Genomic DNA, 23,764 nt, shown 5'->3' with positions numbered 1-23,764 from the left:
CTCGCGACAGCGCTCTGGCGCCTCGCCGCGGCCGCAGACAAGGGAGGGCCTCACCGCCCGCCCCTCCCTCCTGCGCGGCGACGGCCACGGTTGCCAGTGGCCCGCCCGCGCCCGCAGTGGGTTGGAAGCAGCGGCGCTGGAGTTGGCGTTGTCCTTCCTACGCTTGGTGTCGGCGCGGGGAGCCGAGGCCAGGGACTGCAGGCGGACGGGCCGGGGGTGCCCGCGGCCCCCTCGGAGCCTGCCGGAGCTGCAAGAGGAGAGGAAGGGGTTGTGGTGGGTGCGTCCTGCGAGAAACCCCTGAGACGTCAAGGGGTTGAGGATCACCATTTGATTTCTCAGGGGAAAGGAGGAAAATGAAGAGTGCCGCTGATATCTGGGAAAAGGGGATTACCTTGCTCCAGTTGAAGGATCTGGCTGGCTCGCCGGGATTGGAAGTAGTTGCTGGCGATGGTCTCGCTGTCGCTCCTGTCCAGCACCAACCTGTAGTGGTCTTCCTCGGGCTGCAGATGGCAAACGCTATCAGCAGCGCCAGCAATAAGGCAAAATTGCTGAAATGGCCGTACCGCTGGCTCCTTGCTCTCATTCGAGAGGCTCGTCCGGCCAGGGTGGGGCTGTGGCGGGGCTGGAACAGCTGTGGGAAGAGACGGCGTTAAGGGTCGTCATGTGTAGAACAATCAGCACTCTGCTGACTGCATGCCTGATCCCGACACTGCTCGGAGATTCCCGAGGGATCCGCACCACGTTCCACCTTTGGACAAACTTCATGTGGAAGATGTGAGTGCATGCAGCCCGAGCGTGGCAGAGCTGCGTGTCTGCATCACCTTCCTGTCCCCCACAGCACACTCCTCTCTCCTGGGCGCTGTCCCCTTACCTGCGGCAAGGTGGGTTTTTTGGATGACAGGCTCTGGAATTTTCCAGCTCTCCTCGTCCCAGACGGATTCATGCCTCATCCTTTCCAGGTTACTGTAGTTGCAGTTGTGCCAGACGAGGGACTGCACCTGACCCAGCAGCTGCTGGCAGAGCTCAGGTCTCGCTCTTGGTGCCGGATGGTGCTCAGGTAATCCATCTTTTCCAGCCCAAACTCCAGCTGCAGGTCTTTGATCTCAGTCTCGGCAGCCTGGAGCTGGACACAAAACAGGATTATAAGGCAGAGAGACTGACGTATACTAGGAGTACAGGAATTTGCCAGGCAGAGAAAGACACTCAGGAAAGATTCAATGTTTGAAAAGATTTCTAATTTAGGTACAAATCAGTATGCAATTCGTGTGGAGAGGTTATTCCATGGCTGTTTTGAAGATTTTTCATGTGTCTCCACAGGGTTGGTTTTGAATGAACCTGAAGCTAATCTTACTGGTTGGTCTCGGAACTCTTGGAAGTTCCTAACTTTGGTTAAAGAGGTGCAATATATCTTTGATAATCTAAAGAACCAAATAAAGCAAGTCCTTCATGTGCTAGGACTGTACACACAAATGTCAATTTTTTTGCAGACCCTCTGATTCTGCCACAAAATATCAGACCAAAACTGATTTTCAAGTGTTTCAAAAATAAAGATCTTAAGTGTGAAATTTAAGAGCATTACTTTTATGTTTTATTTCTTGCCCCAGAAAGCGTGCTCGGTACTGGCAGCAGCTGCAGCAGGTCTGTAGGTCAGCAGAGGGAGTCACATCCCCTCCCATCCCAACACATCCTCCTTCCGCCAAGTGTCACACTTGTCACACTTAAAAACTGGTGGTGTTTGAGCTTCAAAAGCTTAATTTTCCCCCCGAGGGGTATTGCATCTGGGATTTCATAAAAGCTCATGCAAACAATGTGGTGTATGAAATACTGACACAGCCAGAGTCATTCTCTAAACCTACAGCCCTACACCCTGTAAGTAAAAAATGGGGATGTGGAGGAGGAAGGAGCTGCTCCGTCACCTTTTCCTGCACCTTCTCCAGCATCTTGCTCTTGGCTTGAACCTCCTCCTGGATGGAGTCATAGACATTGAGGAGAGCCTGCTCACTGCTGTCCTCATTGGATTCCTGCAGTGCAGCCACCAGCTGCAGCCTCTGCTCATCCACGTACTTCTTCTGGCATTTGTGCTTTTCCTTCAGGTCCTTGTTCTGAGCCTGCTCCCCCCGACCACCCGCTGCTCCAGCGTCTGCAGCCTGGAGAAGGGGAACACGAGCTCAGTGGTGCTAACAAGCAGCTTCACAAGCATGGAGGATGCACGTCTTTCCACAGGTGACATTTGGGAAGACACATAAAATTGGGAACTATAATTAAAGATTTCCTGCCCTGGAGTAATCATGGCAGATTCTACTTACCATTAACAGTTCTTGTCATAAAAAAAATCCCAGAATGGTTTCAATTAGGAAGGACCTCAAAGGCCATCTCATCCCATCCCCTGCCATGGGCAGGGACACTTTCACTATCCCAGGTTGCTCCAACCCCGTCCGACCTGGCCTTGGACACTGCCAGGGATGCAGGGACAGCCACAGCTTCTCTGAGCAAAATACTCCACAAAGGCAAAGCATGTGTTACTCCAAGCACCTCAGTCAACAGGGATGTCCAGAAATCCATACTTAACACTCACAAAAAGGGTTTCTCTTTAAAAGCCTTGTTTTCTGTAATTTATATTTAAATTCTTACTTAAATATTGAATATATTATTGTATTTATTTTTTTTCTCCAAAGATGCACAAAAAGTGCCAAAATTACACAGAGACTTATTTTAAATGGTGATGTGGGAGTGTTAGAGCTGAAAGCTGCAGTGTGGCTTCCATTTTGGAGCAATATGAGCCAGAGTTGGTGATTTGTGTGACCTCAGCGTTGTTAATGGAGCACTAGCACAAGCCTATGTTTGAAATCATGCTCTCACATGGAAATAAAGCCATGGTCCAGAGCCATTCCTTTAGCTGCACAGGATCTGGAGCAGAGCAGATAGCTCAGGTTGGCCAGCACTGGTTCAAAGTGGCTGATAACCCCTTTACCGATAATAGCCCCTTAATTATCTCCAAACCCTCTGAAATGGCCCATTCTCCCCCAGAACTGACCTGCTATTCTGTTGCACTGCTCCTGCCAGGTGACCTTCCCTTTTCTTAATACACGATTGAATTCAAGGATTCAATCCTTGCTCTGCTGAGCTGTTTCGATGTATAAAGCTTGAGCAGGTGGTTTTGAAATCCCCACACATATGAAACCAAACCCTCCTGCCCAATTTGCACAGAGCCTGGACTTAACAAACAGTGTGATCAGAAGGACATTTTCCCTTGTTTGCCACAAAAGGAATAGGATTCATTCTTGCAATAGGACTGCAGTAGGACTACTAACATTTGATGTCAAATCCAAATTAAGGGTTTCTTTGGAGATCTCTCCATTAACTGACAGAATTGCCCACAAATTACAGGCACTGCTGTTCTGCATTTGATAGTAGCTCCTTTTTGAGTCAGAAGAGACCCAACAGAGCGAGCACACGCCACAGGAAAGCTGAAAGACTGGTTAAAACCCACAGGAGGACTGGTTAAAAACCACAGAACTTTCAGAATCAGACTTTGCCACCACGTATCTTGAGTTTTTCTAATTGTAATATAGTTTCACACAATGGAGTAAGTGAAAAGTCAGCAGAATATGCTTCAGTTGTGCATTTCTGGAGCAGCCCAAGTCCCCATGCTGCTTCAGTGGTGTACTCTGGCTGAGGAAGTTCTCTCAGGACAGCCCTCACACAGAGAAAACCTTGAGCCAGGTTGATAATGAGATGAGATGAGCACAAGTCTCGAGCTGGCATCCCTCATATTACAGCCCTGTCCTCCAGGCCCTGACAGTGCCCCTTAATAGGACTATTGGGAAATTTTGCTGTTAATTCTGGATGACGTACTGCAAACACTGTGAGATGCCTGAGTTGGAGGCAAAAGTGGCCTCCATGAGCCATGAGCCACAGGATAGCTGCTGCCTTACCTGTAGGGACATCAGAGGGCTCCAAGTGCCCTCAAGGACCTCTTTCAAGAGGAAAAGGAGGCATCTCCATAACCTGTGTGGACACTTAAGGCTCCCCTGCCTGCAGCTCCAGGCAGGATTTGTTACCAGGAACAGAGACTTTTTGACAGCCACATTTGCTGACTTGAATATCTACATTTTTCTCTCACAGTTCTGGTGCTTGGCCTCACTGAGTGCTGCAGGAACAGCTCTTCATCCACCCAAACAGGGCAAAGTTAATTATGGGGTAAAAACAGCCTGGAGGAGAGAAGGCTCCAGACAGACCTCAGAGCCTCTCCCGGTGCCTAAAGGGGCTCCAAGAAGGCTGGAGAGGGATTTTGGACAAGAGATGGAGTGCCAGGACAAGGGGAATGGCTTCCCACTGCCAGAGGGCAGAGTCAGATGGGATTTTGGAATGGAATCCTTCCCTGTCAGGGTGGGGAGGCCCTGGCACAGGGTGCCCTGAGCTGTGGCTGCCCCTGGATTCCTGGAAACATCCAAGGCCAGGCCAGATGGTGCTTGGAGCACTCTGGGATAGTGGAAGGTGTCCCTGCCCATGGCAGGGGGTGGAATGGGATGAGCTTTAAGGTTCCTCCCACCCAAACCAGTCTATCATTTTAACTCACATGTGCCTGGTTTAGGGCTGCACTGACAGCTGGAGCTCAGTAAAAACCATAGAAGACTGAGAGTAAAGAATAGGGTAAGGAATGCAGATTGTGCAGGGCTGGGAGAGCCTGGCTCCAAAAATAATACATTTCAGAGGCTGGGGGTGCACATTTGCAATCAGAGGGGGAAGAAATAAAGAACCTCTCAACCTTCACCTCAGAAAATGATGGCACCAAAAATGAAGAATACAGTTTCAAGAATTACTAGTGGGTGGTAAGTGCTGTATGAGCACATTTAAAACCATGCTGAGGCGGTGTGGGAGAGGAGAGGAGAGGAGAGGAGAGGAGAGGAGAGGAGAGGAGAGGAGAGGAGAGGAGAGGAGAGGAGAGGAGAGGAGAGGAGAGGAGAGGAGAGGAGAGGAGAGGAGAGGAGAGGAGAGGAGAGGAGAGGAGAGGAGAGGAGAGGAGAGGAGAGGAGAGGAGAGGAGAGGAGAGGAGAGGAGAGGAGAGGAGAGGAGAGGAGAGGAGAGGAGAGGAGAGGAGAGGAGAGGAGAGGAGAGGAGAGGAGAGGAGAGGAGAGGAGAGGAGAGGAGAGGAGAGGAGAGGAGAGGAGAGGAGAGGAGAGGAGAGGAGAGGAGAGGAGAGATCTGCCTTGCAGCAAGCGATGGTGTCGATAATCCACCGGGAGAGCAAGTGCTGCAGCACATTTGCATACAGAGGAAGAGACTGTAACAGCTACACCAGCCTCAGGAATGAGAGGCAAGTGGGATGGGGACAGAGCAATGACCTCTGCTCCAGAGACACGCTGCCCTCAGTCAGGGGGAACTCTGCTATGTGGGCAAAAAGCAGGCATTTCATTCAAAAATTAGGCTTTCCCTTGCCTCAAAGTTTATAGGGTTGGGTCAGAGTCAGAGGACAAAGCTGAGACAGTCTTAAATCTAGCCCAGGAGAGGCAGAGTCCCTGCTTCTGCTGTGGGTAAGGGTGGATTGAGAGCAGAGACTGTTCCTGCCAGGCAGCACTTGCTGCAGTGGCAGCATTTGCTGCCTTTTAAAGGCTGCAGTGGCTGCCACAGATCTGGCTGCAAAAACAGTCCCGCTCCTAAGGGAACCTGGGTTTGGCTGCAAAGCCTCCACCTGCCTCCCTCACACCTGCTTCCTTCCTGAGGAGATCCTGGAGAACAGACACCTTGAGATCAAAGTTATCCCTGCTGATGTCCTTCTCCAGGCAGGCACGGGACACCTGCTCTGCTTGGTAGCTGGCCTGGAGCTGGGCCAGCCTCTCCTGATACTCCTGCAAGGCACAGCAACAGTCCTGCGACTGTTCCTGAGGTCACATCCAGGTCATTCTAGGTCACACCTTATGCCCATCCCAAAACAACTCCACCATCAGTATTCACTGACTTTTTCTGTGACGTAAGTTGACATGGGAAGATAGTTTGTAAGGAAAGTGCAGAATTTTCCTCAGTGAATTACAGCTGTACTGATTGCCCAGAAGTGCAATCAGCCTTGCAGGCCCAATGAGGATGGGTGTTATAAAAGAGTGGTTGTGAGTCAGTTGCAGTGGGAGCTTGACATCCAGAGGCTGCTGTAGTTTGGGAGGGAGGCTGCTGATTGTGCTGTGAGGAGACAGGGACATGTGGTTGTGCAAGGGACAGACAAGGTAAGAAGATGCTGTGTGAGGGACAGAGTTAGGCAGCTGGGTAAGGGACAGCTTGCGGTTAGCCCATCATGCAGAAGGAAGAAGGAAACTTGCAGAGGGAAGGAATCAGAGCTGCCTATGAGGAAAGGAGTCAGTACTGTGTGGAGCTGCCTGAGAGAAGCCCACTGAGAGAGGGCATGAAAAGTTTTTAATAAGGGACTGGTGATAGTGCCAATCATGTCCGTCTCAACATAACCGCAATGAGTTGATACAGTAGTGATTGTTGTTGAGGAAAGTGACTGTGTTCAGCCCTGAAAATACCGGCCTTGGGTGGTTGTGGTGACCTGGAATGAATTTTCTGAAGTGCAAAGTGAGAGTTTTGTTTCCCTCTGGCTCCTCATTCTTCCTCCTGGCCCTGTATTCCTCTTTTTTGTCATCTCTGTACTGTTCCTAACACTTTTGACTACTCTTTCCTCAACTCCATTCCTCCCTTTTCTGACAATTTCACATGTAGTTTCTACAAAAATTCTTCCTGGGAATCCATCACCAGAGAAGTGGGAGCAAGAGGTGGGTTATAATAAGGCACGTGGCCTCTATAACACATGGTCTGTTCATAAGAGAAGCCCAAGGGTTACAAAATGGAGAAAGAAATAGAGAAGTGTTCTGGAAAGGCTGAACCATATTTGTAGTAATTACTATGAAAAAAATTTTAGTCAAGCCACTCTGAGATATCCCTTCCCAACTTACTTCTCTGATCAGCTGCTTCTCTGCTTCCAGATTCAGCTGGGGTTTGAGGCAGGGAGCTGGATTTACTCCCAGGTGAGCAGCCTCAGCAGGTAGAAGCCCTACAAAGCAAAGTAGAAATAAAAATCACTCACAGTCATTGGGTGGGATTGTCTGCAGAATTCTTGGAAAGAGAACAAAGAAGCTGGATGCCAGGAAAGAACATGGCAACCCCTGTGCTCCTTCAAAGCGTGCTTGCTGCCAAAATGCTGCTGTCCTGGGGCTCTGTAAGTATGAGGAGAGAGGGAGAGGTTCCAGCTTCAGGGAAAATATGAAAGTGAATGTAATGATATGGAATTTATAAATACAAGTATCTCTTTCAAAGAAAAACAGGAGTCGTGATTCCAGGGCTATGCTACAGATTTGGGAGATAAAAGATACTGCGAAGATGACAAGTGCAAGGAAATTACCTCCTTTGTTCACAGTTATTTCTGAAAGGGGAAAAAAGTCATCTGCAGCCTCATTCCCCTGCTGAAAGTTGTCCCTTTTTTAGGGGCTAATTCTCCAAAGGAGATATCCCCCTAAAGACTGCTCTTCCCCATTTGCTCCTACATTTCCTATTCCTCTTCCAGAGGACAGAGAGAGTGTGCTGAGGTTGGGCTGAGTCCTCAAGCCCTGCCATTAGGAGGGCAAAACTTCTCTTGCAGTGTCAAAAATTCACATGGTAGGAGAATGGGGGACTGAATGCTTACTTTGAAAACATACATAAATATATTTAATAAAAAATTTTACAGTATTATTTCTTTTGCAGCTCATGTTTGTTCTTCCAGCTGAAACCTCTCTTCTGCAACTGACCAGATTCTAGCCACAACCACCAAAAATAACCAAGGATTTGAATAATGCCAGCCTTTTCTAACAGAATTTGTTGCTATTGAAAACACTGGATTATTGAGATGGTTTTTGCCAGTGGAATAAGGTCAATTTGGCAGCAGTGAAGGAAAAGTCTGTCATCAGAATGGAGAACTCTTCCTCCAATAGGTAAGGGAAAGGATGAGGTAAAATTTAGCTAACATTTTATGTGCAAAACCCCTCTTTTTTGTGTCTCTGCAGCCAGTAAAGGCTCTCCTACCCGAGAAGTCAGTTGTGCCCATCTGTTCAGCCAGAATGGCCTTCAGCTTCTTAATCTCCTTCTGGTACTGCCTCAGCAGGGCATCCTTGGGATCCTAGTTGATGCAGGTCTTGTTCCTGATGTTTCTGTATTGATTTGTGTAGCGCAAGGTGCTGAGGCTTTCCTCATAGCTGTCATCAGCCAGAGACACACATGCCACCAGCAGGGTCCTGGTGTTCACTCCCAGGGAGTGCTGGAGCAGACTGGTCGGTAGGGAATGTGTCTGCACCTGCCATCCACCAGGGCCAAGATAACATTGCCCGGGGCAAACAGGGGAATGTTGATCTTGGTGCCTCTCTGAGCAGCTCCCCCGTGGCATCAGTCCTTGACTGCCTCTCACTTCCTGCCAGATCCACCAGGTTGAGTTTGGCAGCCCTAAGGTGGTCCTGCCCTCGCTCATCTGCATGGAAACAATTCCCAGTTAGCTCTTACAGGGAAGCATCTCAACGGTCAAGAACCAGGACTACTGATATGTCTTTTAATTTTTTATTTAATAAATAAGTATAAAAAATAAAAATTTTTTAAAAGCATAAAAATACTGATGGGAACTTGCACATTTCAAACATCAGCATCCAAGAGCCCAGTATTTTTCATAATTCCTGAATGTGTTATTTAAAAGAAAAAGTAATTTTAAAATATCAACTCCCCATAAATTACTATTTACTACAGGCACACCTGGAAAAGAAGTTTGAACTCTTTAGGAAGCCTAAAGACAACAACAGAAATACCAACTTCCTCAACTCCTTTAGCCAATGTCCACCCCAGCAGAACCATCTGGTTTATGGGGGATGGCCAGAGCCCTCAACTTTCTCTTCAAATATTCCATCTGTTTTTAACTGCCAAAGCTGCAGGTTGCCCACCTGCCATCCTGTTCCATGTCATGCTTTCAAAGCTTTAAATCAGAGAAATTCAGGCTACATTGAGGGCCCTGCACCAATCTTGAGCACAGAAGAGAAGTGCAAATACTTCTTTCCTGTTGGGATAAAGCTGGGATTTTACAGATCCACACAAGGTATCCAGTGTCTGTGCTAATTGAGAAACTCCCCAAATCCCTCACTTACTGAGTGGAAAATGAGTTACTGTAACCAACATCTGGAACCACAGTTTTGGAAGACACTGTGTAACTTTCCCCATGACTGAAACAGCAGAAGAAAATGAAGCCAAGCTGTTCCCAGCTGGGGTCAAAGACAAGGCAGAGATTGTTTCCCTTCTGCTCCCAGGAAAACCCTCTTGCGGTCCCTGTTCAGATCCAGAAAAGCAGCTCTTCCAACTAAAGAAACGACAGTAAGATACTCATGAAAGGAAAATTGGTCACTAAAACTTTATCAAAGGATTCTTTAATTCCATCTTTTAAAAAATATGCCCTGTGATTAAGCTCAATGAAGGAAAGGTCAGGTGATATGATCTGAATGGTTTCACTTGGACGGGACCCCACGACTCGTCCCATTCCACCCCCTGCCATGGGCAGAGACACCTTCCACTATCCCAGGGTACTTCAAGCCCTGTCCAACCTGGCCTTGGACACTTCAGGGCTCCAGGGGCAGCCACAGCTGCTCTGGGCACCCTATGCCAGGGCCTCCCACCCACCCAGGGAAGAGGATTTTTCTCCTCGACCTACAATCACTTGGGATCTAAGGGTAGCTGTGGGATAATGAGTGACCACACAGGCCTACGGCAGGGCATCCAGGTACCCACCAAAAGTGCAGATTTCCATGCTGCCAGTGAAGATGGAGTGGGAGAGTGCAAGGAGCCCTTGTTCATGAGGGTGAAGGCTACTGCTCTGTTCCTGCAGCCCGTGTCCATCAGCTGCTCACACTGGGCCACGCTGCACACGCTGTGCAGGGACAGCCCCTTCATATACAGCCCCTGCTCCAGGTGTTCCTTCAGCTGCCAACAGGACAAGGCAAGCCAGGTCACAACAATAGGCACTGCAACCATGGAAAATTACACTGGGAATGGCCCGGAAGCTTAAGGGCCATGTGAAATTAAACCGCAGTATGAGAAAAACACATCTGACTGCCACCAAAAAGCCTTATTTCTGAAGGAGGAATAAAACCACAGAAAAACAGGGAACCACCTTCATGGCTCAAAGAATTCAAGTTAAAAGTTGCTAATTGATTCAGACATCCCCCAGGCCATGAGGAACCCGGCTTCTATCCGCCCTCCTCCTTCTCTATTATTAAAGCTGCATATTTTAAACAAGAATCAAAATATACCTCACCTATTATGGCAAAGGCTCTAAGATCTCCTCAGTCATAGGAAGCTTTTTTTAATATCAAAGCACAGATACAATATTCCCAGATTATTGTTCCCGGTGCTTTTCTGAACTCTCTGCTCTGAGTGGGTGGCTTGAGCTCACTGACAACACTCCCAAAGTACCACCTGTGACACACAGGTGAACTGCCACTATTCTTCTCCAGATTAATTAATTTTTAAATAAACAAAAATCCTATTTGGGACCCTGGGTTGAGACAGAGCATTAAATACCCAACAGCATCTTCTCAACCACACAGATGAAAAGTTTCATACAGAATGTTAATAAGCAATGGAAATATCCAAAATTTTGAGTTATCCATCAAACCAACATAAAATCAAACCATACAAAATAATCCAGAGATCCCTGTACTCCTACACCAGCCCCCTCCACACTGGGAATTTTAAATGAGCTGAATTAATTTTCCACAGCTCTGTTACACCCCACATCTGCTAAGTTCATCACCAAAATTATCTTTATCATATCAGCTGGGATATTGAGATATGGTTGTCATGATGGAGCAATGAAGACCACTTTGGCACTGTGACTTCCAAAGAGGAGGCTCAGATACTTCAGTGATGTTCACAAGAAATTATGTGAAATAGTGTTTGCTGTTATGAAAATCCTACAGAACAGAGCAAAAGTGGCTGAAAACTTAACTGTGTGGGATTTATCCTTGTTCAAAGCCATGATACATGGGATGAATCGAGGTACACCCACAGCCATTGTTCATACACTGTGACTGGTCTGTGCTAGTGAGAACCCCAGGACTGGCCTGGCTCTGTCTGGGGGTGTTGCAGAGTCCCTGAGGACTACCTGACCAAGGGCATGGCTGTAGGCACTGAGTGAAAGGCAAAAGAATGAACAAAAATGGGATTCTGGGCGGAATTGGGGGACTCAGAGGAATGCAGTGGGGTAGCCCGGGATTTGTTTCAGCAGGACACTCTCCCTTAAGTACAGTAATTTCACGATTATAAGCCGCACCTGATTATAAGCCACGGGTTACAATACAGAGTGTGATCAAAGGTATCTGTTCTATCACCATCTGTTGAGGGTGGGGGCAGTGATCCTTATCTCCATGGGAGATATTCTGCTAATGAGCCATCCATTGAAACCAGGCAGGGCATTGTTCTTTATCTTTTCACAACCCATCCTTCCTCCAGCCAGTCATTGTCTGCTCATGGCCATTGAGTCCCACTGTGGGACTGATAAAATCACTTCATCCCTTTGGAAGTTGCTCCAGCCAGGGGGAAGAGCCCAACATTTCTTACCAAGATAAAAATAGAGGGTTTGGGACACTAAGGAAGCCCCTTTTTCCACTGGACTCCAGAGGAAAACCAGATTTCTCCACATCACCACTGAACCTTTAGAGGGAAACTGCACCTTGTACAGGAGCACTGCTCCAACTGAGCCACATCTGTCACTGCAGGAGGATGCAGCCACCATGGAATGGGACTGCTACCAACACCCTGCCTGACGGGGTGTCAGGTTGTACTCTGACTTTGTCAGGGTTTGGGGTTTGTTCCTTTGTAGTACGGTATTTCTATTTTAATTTCCCTAGTAAAGAACTGTTATTCCTAATTCCCATATCTTTGCCTGGAAGCCCCTTGGTTTCAAAATTATAATAATTTGGAGGGAGGGGGTTTACATTCTCCATTTCAAAGAGAAGCTCCTGCCTTTCTCAGCAGACACCTGTCCTCCAAACTAAAACAGCAACTTTTCGTTCTGTGTCCATATGTAAGTCACACCTGATTATAAAACCGCACTTTGGTTTCGGACCAAAATTTTAGTCAAAACGGTGCAGTTTATAATCGTGAAATTACTGTACTTAGTAGAGGCAGCAACAGGCAGCGTGACAGAGTTACCCTGGAAACTGCCGTGCCCAGCTCCTGCCAACTGCATCGCCATGGAAACCATGTCACCACCGATGTGGAACAAAGGATGGGAAACCGCAGCAAGAAGTCCCCTTCTCCCACTCTCCCTCTGCAGGAGACAGGCAAACCACACTTGGAACACAGAGCAGAGAGGGGTTTGCCTGCCTTAAAGTCAGAAACTGAGAAGTTTGGGTCTGTTACCATCCCAGAGCATCTCAAGATGCTACTGCTTTGGTTTTATACATGAGGACAGTCCTGCAAGGATATAAATTGGGACAGAAGATTTCTAGCTCCCTCCAGGAATACATACAAAAGGACCTGCAAAGCCACTGAGACGTAAATTTTATAAAGATCACTCCCCTCGATTAGGATTTTGGGAGAGTTTACCCTCCTGTGGTCCTGTACAGGTCACATGTGTTCCCATGGGGAGTAATATCTGCTGTGTGCCCCTCAAAACGGATCAGCCTTTTTTGGTTTAGGCAGATAAAGAGATCATCCATGGCTCCACTAGATCAGATTAAACATTTATAAGACCCAGAATCCTCTTGCTTTAGAGACAGGCATGAGACGAAGAGGATGAGGAAGAAATTGCCCCATGAGCACTTTATTCCATCTTCATCCAGTAAAGGATTTTCACAGAGCTGCTACTGAGCTACCAGCCACTATTGTGTGAGATATACTGGACATAGCTCTGACTCCATCCTGTTCCTAAACTTTTACTAAAGTACCTCAAACATCCCTCTTAGCTTCTCCATTCCTCATGTAACTACATATTCTGGCACTCAAGCTTCTGACAGAGACCATTGCTGCACTTCTGTAAGTCATGGTAACACCCATCTAGGTAACTAAAGGTAACTAAAGCACTTAAGACACATTGAGCCCTCCTCCCCTCCAGCTTCTCCTTAGTGTAAGCTCCTAGAAGTATGTCCTCATTGTAGATCTCCGGGTAGGAGGCTCTCAGCAGGAATTTGGCATTTTTAGCACAGGGAGGACTTGAGGTGAGGCTGCACGGCACAGACAACCCAGGGAGCCTCTCCCACAGCTGGCTGCCCACCACTCTTCAGTACGTCATCCAACCTCCCCTGGCAATTCATTCCAGGTGGAACCACTCAACACATTCACTGCAAGGGACTTCTGGTCCTTCCACACCTCAAGTCCACAACATCATCTGGGATGAGGCTGCAGTTCACCTGGCTATGGACAGGCCTCAGCTTAAGGATGAGAAGCAGTGCACCCCAAACCTGTCCCCATGCACACTTCATGCCATCAGCATGCCATCAGCACTCACTTCTTGGGATAGGACACCAAAGCTTTTCTAGCAAAAACTTATCAATGGGATCTCTTTCACACCCACCTGTACACTCCCAAAGATGTGTTCAAATGCCCTGGGAATGATCCCTTTCTGCGAGGAGGGATCTGCAACTCCCTGCATTGTAAATGACTTCTCACTGTCAGTCTGGCCGTAGGCAAAGATGGTGCCATTGTAGCCTTCCATGACACCCTGGAAATAGGAAACCAAAGAAAACAGCCAGCATCTTTGCCTAATTGTCCCACCCCAATAAGAGGCATTTTAAAGGAAGAGCTGGAAGTAAACATCAAATCTGCTTAATCTTCACACACCATCAGAGAATAGCAATTACAAAATTAGCATATAAATAAATGTTTTTCTCTCAAAGCAAGGAATATTGAAGCAATGCAGGTGTTGAAAAGCAGGTGACAACACCAGCACTTAGAAAACCATAATGTTTTTGCATAGGGCACAAAAATCTTATAAGATTTAAAGAGACAACTAGAACAATAGTTGGTTGTGGAGTGGCCAAGGGGATGGTCTCTAGTTTTGAATAATTTTTACTTGGCAAGCTTCTCACTGTCACTTGTCCCTGTTACAGAGAAGTGTGGTAGGAAGAAAAAATAACTAGATTTCTTAAGGTTTAAATAAGCAAAAAATAACCTATTATTTTAATATCTACTGTTTCTAGCCCTGCTTGTTCTCATGATCAGGAATTTTCATCTTAAAACCATCACAAGCTATTTAATCCATGTTACTTCTTCTAACAAAACTTTTGAGGGGGTGGAGTTTGGTCTTTTTTTTGCTAACAAGCTCATTTCTCATCTTGGCTGTTTTCTGTGGTGACCTGTTAACAAGGAAACAAAGGGATCCCCCTATCCTTTTGCCAATCTAAGCCAGGCTGAGGCTCCCCATCTTCTCTAAAGTTTATCACTTGTCAGTAAAAATGTCCCTAAAATCATCAGTTTAATACCAGGGAAGCTGTGGCTGCCCCTGGATCCCTGCCAGTGTCCAAGGCCAGGCTGGACAGGGCTTGGAGCAGCCTGGGATAGTGGAACGTCCCTGCCCATGGCAGGAGGTGGAATGGGATGAGTCTTAAGGTCCCTTCCCATCCAAACCTGTCTGGGATTCTATGATACAAACATCCACCTAAAACAATTATATGTAACTCTTTCCTCAATACCCTGCTGGCTGCTAACAAAGTTTTGTTTCTTCCCAATTTCCCAGCCATTTGCTGGAACGCTGTCTGCTCTCCTCTGCTCCCAAGGCTTATAGCCAAACCTCTTGAAGCAGTGGACAGGGCTTTCTGCCCATAAATCATAAAACCCCAAATGGTTAGGGTTGGGAGGGACCTTAAAGTTTGTCTCGTTCCACTACCCTGCCATGGGCAGGGACACCTTCTAGTATGGGGAAGGTCAAGTGATCCTGCTTCACATAGGGATCACCTGTAAAACTGCTCAGCCTGTCTTAAGCTATGTGTTCACAGCTGGAAGGGACCCACAAGGATCAGAGTCTAACTCCTGGCTCTGCACGGACACCCCAACAATCCCAACCCGTGCCTGAGAGCATTGTCCAAATGCTCCTGGAGCTTCTTCTTTCCTTGTGGTGCCACAAACTGCCCCCATCCCTGTCTGCGTGGAGCTCCCCTGACCTCCACGAACGGGAAAGCGATGTCCTTGTAGATGTGCTCGGTGCTGTGACCCCCACCGAGGGCCCCGTCGAAGAAGAATTGCCTGGGGGGATCGGCGGGGCCGCGGGGTTCCCCAGGAGGCACCGGCCCCGCGCGCTGTCCACGCCGACGATCCCGGGCACTGCAGGGCCGCCGCAGGGCCGCCTCACGCCCGCTCAGCGGCCGGCAGCGCACGGCCACCTTCACCGCCCCTGCGGCCACCGTGCCAGGCACCCGCACGAGTCAGCGACAAACTGGGGGTCAGTGACACACACACGGGGGTCAGCGACAAACTGGGGGTCAGTGACACACACACGGGGGTCAGCGACAAACTGGGGGTCAGTGACACACACGGGGATCAGCGACAAACTGGGAGTCAGTGACACACACACGGGGGTCAGCGACAAACTGGGGGTCAGTGACACACACGGGGGTCAGCGACAAACTGGGAGTCAGCGACAAACTGGGAGTCAGTGACACACACACGGGGGTCAGCGACAAACTGGGAGTCAGCGACACAAATCGGGGTCAGCCCCAGATACCCGGGTCAGATTTTCCTCCCAGCCATCCAGAGCAGCCCCACACGCGCTCGCTCGGCGCGACTGGGGGGCACCGGGGGCTGCGGTAAGCCTAACTCTGAGGATCAGCACCCACTGTGGGGGGAGCACGCAGGGGAAGACCCCCGAGGGAGGCTGGGGGAGAAGGGGAAAGCACGGAAAAAAAGAGTTGAGGAAGGATGCAGGAAAAGGGGGAAGCTGGGAACAAGTCTGAGAGGGAATTAGGGCAGGTCCGGGGGGAAGAAATCAGAATGGGGAGGGGGGATTTGTGAGGGAAAGCCGGAAGGGAAGCTGAAGGGCTGAAGGGAAACCCAAGGGTAAGAAACCCTGAGGTAACTTTCAGGAGCCGAGACACGTCCGAAGGGGCCTGAACAATGGAAAATCCGAGGTAACCCTGCTGGTGCCGCGCTGGCCGGAGGGCGCACACGGAGCCCCGAAGGAGCAGCGAGAGGCGGTGGCGGCGGCCCCACGCATGCGTGAGCGACCGCACACAGTCACTACAGCGACCGCGGCCGCGCCGGGAGAGAGGCCCCGCCGCCATGTCACGTGACCGCTGTGCGCACGCGTGCAAGGAGGGATGCTCGAGGACAGGTGTGCAGGGCGCGCATGAGGGCACAGCCGTGCGCATGCGCACGGGGGACTGGTGTGTGTGGTGGTCCCGGTACCCGGTGTGCCTGTGCGCGGCTGTGACCCCTGCGGTGCCAGAGAGAGTGAGTGAACACATGGGCCTGCATCCTCCTGTGAGCACCGCCGGTGCAGCACTGCAGCAGCGAGTGAGCGTGCAGGAGCGCGTGGTGCAGTGGTGCGAGTGCAGGAGCGTGTGGTGCATCGTGCGAGAGTGCATGGGTGAGAATCCGTGGGGTTCCTGGGCCGGAGATTGGGTGCACACGCGTGTGAACGTATGGGTGTGCGGCGTGTGCCGCCGAGGGTGGGGTGAGCAGCCACCAGAGCCCTGCTCCGGATGCACGAGAGCTTTATTGCGGGAGGCGTCGGAGAGCCCGGGCAGGGGGATAAGGCAGGCGGCAGCGAGTTAAAGCTGGGGGATGTCGGGGGACAGCCGTGCACGGGGAAGGGCCGGGCCTACCCCCGCTCGTGCTGTGCCCCGATGGGGGCGGCGGGGGCACAGGCGGCCTCCCCTGCCCCGGCGCTGGCGCTGGCCCCGCTGCCAGGGTCCCGCTCGTCGTAGCCGGGGTTGCATCGACCGGGGCCCAGGCGGCAGAAGCAGCCACCCGGTGGCCCGGAGTAGTAGGCCAGGAGGGCAGCCACGCTGGCGAACTCGGCGTTGGAGTGCTGCCATCGGGAGAGAGGGGAGGGAGAGATGAGCCCCTCGTGCAGGCTATGCCCACACATGCCTGCACCCCTGAACCGAGCGTGCCCACGCAGCAAATCCCTGCATGCCCGTGTGCCAGTACACCCACGCACCTCACACACCCCCGGGCTCTGCACCACATACCCACAGAGCCAAGGCACCCCTGCACCAGGGCACGGGTGAAGGCGTGAGTCCAGCACAGCCGTGCACGCACTGCACCCCTGCATGGGGTCCTGGGGCACTGTATTTGCCAGATACACTCAGACACACTCACAGATCAAAGGCACCCTGACCTGGCTGGTGGATCAAATGCACACCAGTACACTTGTGCATCACATACCTGTGCATTAATACCCCCAAATCCCAGGTGTGTTACACACCAAAGGGTAGATGCACCGGTGCACCCGTGTTCAGGGGTACCTGTGTGCTGTGCCCAGATGCACCTGTGCCCCAAGGCATCCGTGGATCAATGGGCCCACACACCTACACCTGCACCTGAGCCCATCTTGGTGCCTCTCCGCACCAAGGCACCAGCGCAGCCATGCACAACTACACCAAGTGCATTTACACGGTGCATTAAGTGCATGCACACAGCAGTGCATCCCTGTCCTGATGCACCAACACACCAGTGCATCAAGGCACAAATGCACTTACAGCCCCAATGCACCCATGCATGGGTGGTCCAAACACAGAGTATCAAGTACTGCATGTACACACCGGTGCATCCATGCACGGGCACACCAAATACACTTACAAAGCACACCCATGCACCGAGGCCCAACACAGCAGTGCAGGGTTGCACAGACGGACCGCATGCACTCACACCCCGGTGCACTCACGCACAGATACATCCGATGCGCTTACCCTGCTGCAGTCCCCGCGGCTTCATGCACCGAGCACCCCCTCAACAGCCGCCGCGCAGCCCCGCACTCACCTCCACGCAGAACCTGCCCTGGTGTGTCCTGACCACGCAGTAGGACACGACGCCGCAGGGCGCCCGCACCCACAGGCACCAGCGCTTGGGCAGCCCGGGCTCGGGGCGCAGCAGGAAAGCGCCCGGCACGTCCCGCCGCAGCAGCGCGACCCCGGCGGCCCTGCGGAGGAAGCGGCAGTGGGGCAGGGCCGGGGGATGGGGCAGGGCCGAGGGATGGGGCAGGACCGGGGATGGGGCAGGGCCGGGGTTAGGCGGGGCTGTGGATGCCGAGGATCAGGCGCTCGCACCCACGCACTCACCTGGCGATGCCGGCGAAGGCCCACACGCTCTCGGCGAGGACGCACTCGTTTTCGGGCAGGAAGGCCAAGCTTCTCGCCCCTTTACTTTCCCCTCCTGCCGCCGCTGCGGGAGGCCGATAATCCCCTCTTTGCCCCCAAACACGGTTGTTACTGTGTGTCCCCGTGCCTCAGTTTCCCCCCCGGCACTCACCAGCGTCGCGGGGCTGCTGGTGGAGCTGCCCCTCGCCCCCGCAGTCCCGGTAGGCTCCCGAGCGCAGCACCTTGCTCCGAATGGCTTTCTTGCGCACCAACACCGGAGAGCAGTAGGGATTCCCTGGACGCCAGGCTCTGCCCTCTGCCTCCGGCCGCCCGTCCTGAGGAATGGACAGGCTGTGAGAGTGGCCTGGGGGCTCTGGCAGTGGGGAATGTCAGGTGAAATACCACGCGGGAAAATGCTGTCCAAAGGATGTGAAACAAACAAACCAACAAACAAAACACCATGGGAAAAATGCAATGCAAAAAATGCAGTGCAAAACATAATGTGCAGAAGAAATGCCATGCAGAACACAGCAGAAAAATTCCATGCAAAAATTCACCATGCTGCGCAAAAACTGGAGAAAAAGAGCTCCAAGAAGTGCCATACCAAAACAGCCATGCAAACTACCATGCAAAAAGTGCCATGTGAAGAAGTTATAAGAATAATGCTGTGTAAAAAAAACTTATACAAAAACATACAATGGAAAGAAAGTGCTGTGCAAAAACGCCGAGAAAAAAATGCACTGTAAAATCACTGTGTAAATACTATCTGTGCAAATCGCCCGATGCCAAACGCCCGGCAGGCAAGTGTCTCAAGGAAAGGCCATTGAAAACAGGCTGTGCAAAGCAGTGTGTGGGGCTGGGCTGTGCAGTATGGGCCCTGCAAAGTGCGACCCTCAAAATACTGTGCGAGAAAACGTGCAAAACACTGGGCACGCACCACCATGCAGAGAAAGGCTACACAAAGAGGAAATGCACCTTGCAAGACACCAGGTAATAATGTGTGGTGTGGCAACGTGCTGCTCAAAAGGCGAGAAAAAGAGCTGCCTGTGCAAAAACACCCTTCTGCTATAAGCACCCTACCCAGACTGCTGTGAGGGAAACGGGGCTGTCCTGTGCAGGGCCATGAGCTGGGCTTTGATGACCCTTGTGGGTCCTTTCCAGTTCAGAATATTCTGTGAAACACTGCGCGAAGGAAAGGCCTCGAAGGGACAGCCACAGACTGGCTGTGCCAAAGCACTCGCACTCGTGCAAAGTGCCGAGCAAGGAAACACTGCGTGCGAATCCCAGGTGTGAGATGAGCAAAGGAGCAGCAGCCGGGCGGGCAGGGCAGGGCCACCTACCGCGGTGCCCAGCGGGCCGAGGCCGCCGGGCGCGGGCAGGCGCCGGAAGGACACGAGGGCGTTGACATTTCGTGACACCTCCTCGGGGTTGAGGGGCTCCCGCAGCACCCCCGGCCCCGGGAGCTCCCCCTCCCCCGCCTGCTCCTCGGGGTGCGCTAGGAGGTAGCCGAGTTGGAAGGAGCGGCAGAGAAGGAGGTGCAGGGTCTGGACCTGGGGGAGGTGAAAGACGCTACGTGTAAATATTAAAAATAATAATAATGATGGTGTTTTGGGGGCGTGGGGGGATTGGGCCGCCACCTCTCCAGGGAGCCCCACGAAGAGGTGGCCGAAGAGGCTGCTGGGGGGGCTGTGGGGGTTGCGGGCCACGAAGGCGAACTGGCGGTCAGGGAGCCTCCAAGTGCTGTACAGGATGCGGCGCAGCGCGTGTGCCATCAGCAGCGTCTGCGGGACGGGGAGGGAGGGGGTCAGGTGCACCCATCACCCCTGGGCCCCCCCAGGCCACTCCCGTTTGCACACACGAAACAGCTTCTCGAGAGAAAAGCAATGCTCAGAGATTTACAGCCCCAACCCCCAAGCACCTTTCCAACAGAATACGGACACCTCCTCAGCGTCCCTAACCCCCTCAGCACCTGACTCGTCCTCACAGCATTCCTGATCCCCCTCCCCAGCACCCGTGACCTGCCAACCCCAGCAACCCCGACTCCTCAGACTCCGACCCGCCTCCCCAGCACCCCTGGCAACCCCATCAGCCTCCCAACACCTCTGACCCCTCCCAGCATCCCTGACTCCCCTCTCCGCTCCCCAACATCGCTGATCCTCCTCCCCAGCACCCCTGACCCTCCCAACATCCTTGCCCCCCACTCAGCACCCCTTCCCCATCCCCCTTGACCCCCCCAGCCCCCTACCTCCCCGTCAGCACCGTAGACCTTCAGCCCTTGCAAACTGAACCGCAGCAACACCGACCTCCTCCTGGGACAGTCCTGTCCGGGGGAGATGTGGCACTGGGGGTCTGGTCTCTGCCCCCAGTCGGGTGCCCCGATTACTTGAGGTCCCCTGTGTTTCCCAGCGAGAGGAGCAGTGGTAGATCCCGACCTTCAGCGCCCGCAGCTGCTCCTCCAACCACCCCGCTCTCTGCTGTAGGTCCAACTCCTCCACCATGAAGGATCCCACGTACTGGGGGGGCAAAAACCCCACCCGTGTCAGCAACAATGCCCACGATGCCCCCCAGGGCAATAAGCCCAGGATGAGATGATGGTTTGGGGAGTCATGAGGGTGCAATAGCACTCAAATCTCATCTCAGGGTGTCTCCCCCGCCCCCGCCATGGGTAAGTCACCTCCGCTGGCTTGGTGACAGACCGGGCTCGCTGCTGGGGGGCCGCAAGGTCCGGCCCCCGCCCATTGCCCGGCTTCTTCTTCATGGCAGCGGGTTGTTTGGCGCTGAAGGCTGGATCAGAACGGAGTTAAGCAACTCCGATGCCACATCTGAGTTATCCGGAGCCCTTCAGGGTGATGGAGCAAGCACGGGGACCCTGGGTCCGGTCCCCGGTCACTGTCCCTGTGAGAAGGGAGGGAACAGACACAACCTGCCCCCACTGTCTCCTGTTTCCAGCCCGCTGAGCCCTGGGGAGGTGCTGCGGTGCCTGCCCGGAGCTCCCCACGTCCTGGCGCCAATGCAGATGTCCCCAGGTCCCGGCCCAAATAAAATGGTCCCAACCCCAACATTAGGGTTCCAGCATCCTGACCGCACGGGTGATGTGAGGGTCCCCATCTTCTGTTCCTGTGCTCAAGTCTAGAGTCCATGTCCCCACTCCCATCAGCATTCAGGCAGTCCCCCAGATCCTGATCCCGACGATGATGTGACGGTCCCCAAATCACCGCCCCAAACCTGATGGATGCAGTGTCCGTATTCCATCCCCAAATGAAACCCAAGCAATCTCTGCATGCCGAATATAAACTGCAAGTGAGGTGCCTGCAGTCCCACATCCCGAACTCCAGCAAGGTGTTGGGGTCCCCCCACATCCTCCCCCTCCCATCCTCCATCCCGCTTTCCGCTGGCCACGCAGCACCGAGACCCCCAGCGCTCTCCAGTGATGATCCCAAAACACCTGCGATGAGGGCAGCAGATTTGGGGATGTTTGTTGGTCCAGAGCAGCCACGGAAGAGTGCGCTTGGCCCTTCTCCAGCCACCCAAAGGGGGCTTGTGCTCCGCAGCCCTCAGCCGGGCTGAGACCGGCACAACTCGTATCAGAGAGGCCCCGCCGCAGCCGCCTGGGTGCAAACGCGTGAAAGGGGGGAGGGGGTACGGCTGCCCCAGGCGCATCCTAATGGCGCGGGGGTCCCTGCAGTGCCGTCGTCCCGCCACAAGCGCAGGTTAGCCCCTCTCCTTCCCGGCAGAATTTGGGGGGTCTCCCCCCTCCCCCAGCCAATCCGCGGACAGGCAGCCCCCAAGCCCCGCCCCCCTTTCCCCACGCTTCATTTCTCAATGGAGCCCCCAGCCCACTGGCCACCCTGGGGGTCCCCAAGGGAGGGATGCTGACCCCCTAAATTTAGGTGATGTGTGACACCAGGCACCAAGCATCCCCTGGGACCCCCATCCCACTGGACTCCCCCCGGCTCACGGGCAGTTTTCGCTTGGATGGTTGCGGAGAAACGCAGGTGAAAAATTCCCGCTGCTCCGGGTCTCGGCCTCCGCCGGTTGTTTTTCCTTCGCCGGTGGCTCCTTCGGCAGCTCCGGCCGCGGCGCAGGGATGCTCGACCCGTGGGTGTCAGGCCCTCGCCGCCAGCCAGGCCCCGGCGAGCCCGAGCCCACGGAGCTCACGCCGGGCACGGGGCAGGCAGCAAACTCCCATTTCCTGCCTCCGATCTGCCCGCGATGAATCACCGCAATTTTCCTCCTCGGTTCTCTCCGTTTCTTGGAAGCGACGGCGAGCAGGAACGCTCGCTCGGGATTTTGGAAAACGCGGCGGCAACTGATTCTCTCTGCGTCTTTTCCCGTCTCCTCCGGCGTGACCAGCGGAGCAGCGATTTCTAACCCTGACACGTACACACGTGGTTGCTCGCTCGCCCCCCCTGCCCTGATGCTCAGACCCTTTCCACCCCAGTTTCTCCATCTCTGTGGAGTTTTGCTCCCTGCTGTCTGCTTCTGCTGGGGAAAAAAAATGAAGAGGGGTGGCTCTGGCCTCACTGGAGGGCAACCACATAACCCAGAGCCTCCCTCACATCCTCCAGGCCAACCGAAGGAAGCTGCCCCTAATCCAGGGATGAGCTTGGCTCCTGGAATGGGAAAGCAGAAGTTTGGGGAGGAGATGGGGTCTAACCGTTGGTCTGCATCCAAAAAGCATTGTCTCATGCCCCAGCAATCCCCAGGGGGTGAGGAAAAGGGTCTGACCGGCAGCATTCAACTCTTGGCTCACCACCAACACCAGCTGCTTCAAGATACCACGAGCTGTGATGGCAGAGCCACCCGATCATTGACAGTGGAGAAAGCGTGGAAAAAAAAGGAAAAAAATAGGACAGATGGGTCTGAAGAAACAGCATAACTGAGCCCAGTCTGGTCAGGAAGCAGAGACTGGGGAAGAGCGAGCAGCAGAGCCGGCACAAACCCCCCAGAAGGGGTTTGCTCTGCTGGCAATGAAGACTTTCCCATTCAATCCCAGTCACTGCTCCTGGGAAGAAAGGATAACTCCTTTGGATTAAATACAACCATCCCTGTGACTTTTTCTGGCTCAAACACCCATGAGATTGTTGGTGTGGGAATGCCATTGGGAAGAGGGAGGTTGAAAAATGCCCAGCAGCTGGGTGAAGACTCCTTGTCCCCATAAACATGCTAGCACTGAGAGGTTTCTCCAATTCATCTCACCACAATACCAACAAATCCCACAACTTCAGCAGAAGCAGCCCAGGAACCAGCCACTAACTAATGTTTCTAATTGCTTTACATCCCTGTGGATCATTCTTAGATCAGAGCTTTCATTCAGTTTCCCATAAGCTGTGATTTTTAACCTGCTGTTTGTGCCTTTCTTACAGGATTGGGAACAATTTAGGCCATTTCTATAGGAATTTTTAAACTCACAGTTAGAGGTAGAACACTGAGACAGCAGGTAAAACTAATAAATTCAATGAAGCTGCTTTCTC

General features: G+C 52.4%; 2 protein-coding genes across 7 annotated transcripts; both read right to left on the bottom strand.

Moving 5' to 3' along the window:
- Positions 1-18: 18 nt before the first annotated feature.
- KIF17 (kinesin family member 17) lies at positions 19-15,366 on the bottom strand. The gene is given in 17 exon segments (XM_033079893.2): positions 19-247; positions 392-631; positions 872-1,027; positions 1,030-1,123; positions 1,917-2,113; positions 2,116-2,147; positions 3,856-3,935; positions 5,706-5,849; positions 6,945-7,042; positions 8,050-8,298; positions 8,301-8,381; positions 8,384-8,488; positions 9,784-9,832; positions 9,835-9,975; positions 13,088-13,201; positions 13,571-13,717; positions 15,156-15,366. Coding segments are annotated over 16 exon segments (2,118 nt in total). The 5' UTR covers positions 13,712-13,717; positions 15,156-15,366; the 3' UTR covers positions 19-50.
- Positions 15,367-16,686: 1,320 nt separating this feature from the next.
- Positions 16,687-22,891, bottom strand: SH2D5 (SH2 domain containing 5). 6 transcript variants are annotated; one of them, XM_033079414.1, is made up of 10 exons: positions 22,249-22,882; positions 20,965-21,185; positions 20,723-20,803; positions 20,536-20,610; positions 19,928-20,071; positions 19,631-19,840; positions 18,463-18,625; positions 18,273-18,375; positions 17,974-18,133; positions 16,687-17,020 (listed from the first exon to the last, which is right to left on the bottom strand). In XM_033079414.1, the coding sequence occupies exons 2-10, from the start codon at positions 21,046-21,048 to the stop codon at positions 16,811-16,813; spliced, it is 1,230 nt and encodes a 409-aa protein (XP_032935305.1). In that variant the 5' UTR covers positions 21,049-21,185; positions 22,249-22,882; the 3' UTR covers positions 16,687-16,810. The 6 variants fall into 6 exon arrangements, with proteins under 6 accessions (XP_032935305.1, XP_032935303.1, XP_032935302.1 ...); XM_033079412.2 differs by having other exon boundaries at positions 20,594-20,803; positions 22,168-22,891; XM_033079411.2 differs by having other exon boundaries at positions 20,594-20,803; positions 22,249-22,891.
- Positions 22,892-23,764: the final 873 nt, after the last annotated feature.

This window comes from Catharus ustulatus, chromosome 24 (assembly GCF_009819885.2).
Source record: "Catharus ustulatus isolate bCatUst1 chromosome 24, bCatUst1.pri.v2, whole genome shotgun sequence".
Taxonomy (NCBI): Eukaryota; Metazoa; Chordata; class Aves; order Passeriformes; family Turdidae; genus Catharus; species Catharus ustulatus.
Note: the sequence above shows the minus strand (reverse complement) of the source record. Positions and strands in the feature narration are given on the sequence as shown.

Bases quoted from the DNA above. Each gene is read 5' to 3' on its own strand.
- SH2D5 (XM_033079412.2), bottom strand. From the start codon at position 21,048: ATGAAGAAGAAGCCGGGCAATGGGCGGGGGCCGGACCTTGCGGCCCCC. The intron at 20,804-20,964 runs GTGACTTACCCA...TTGCCCCCCCAG, and splicing joins CTGTCACCAAGCCAGCGGAG to TACGTGGGATCCTTCATGGT. The intron at 20,072-20,593 runs GTCGGTGTTGCT...CCCGTCCCGCAG, and splicing joins CAGGACTGTCCCAGGAGGAG to ACGCTGCTGATGGCACACGC.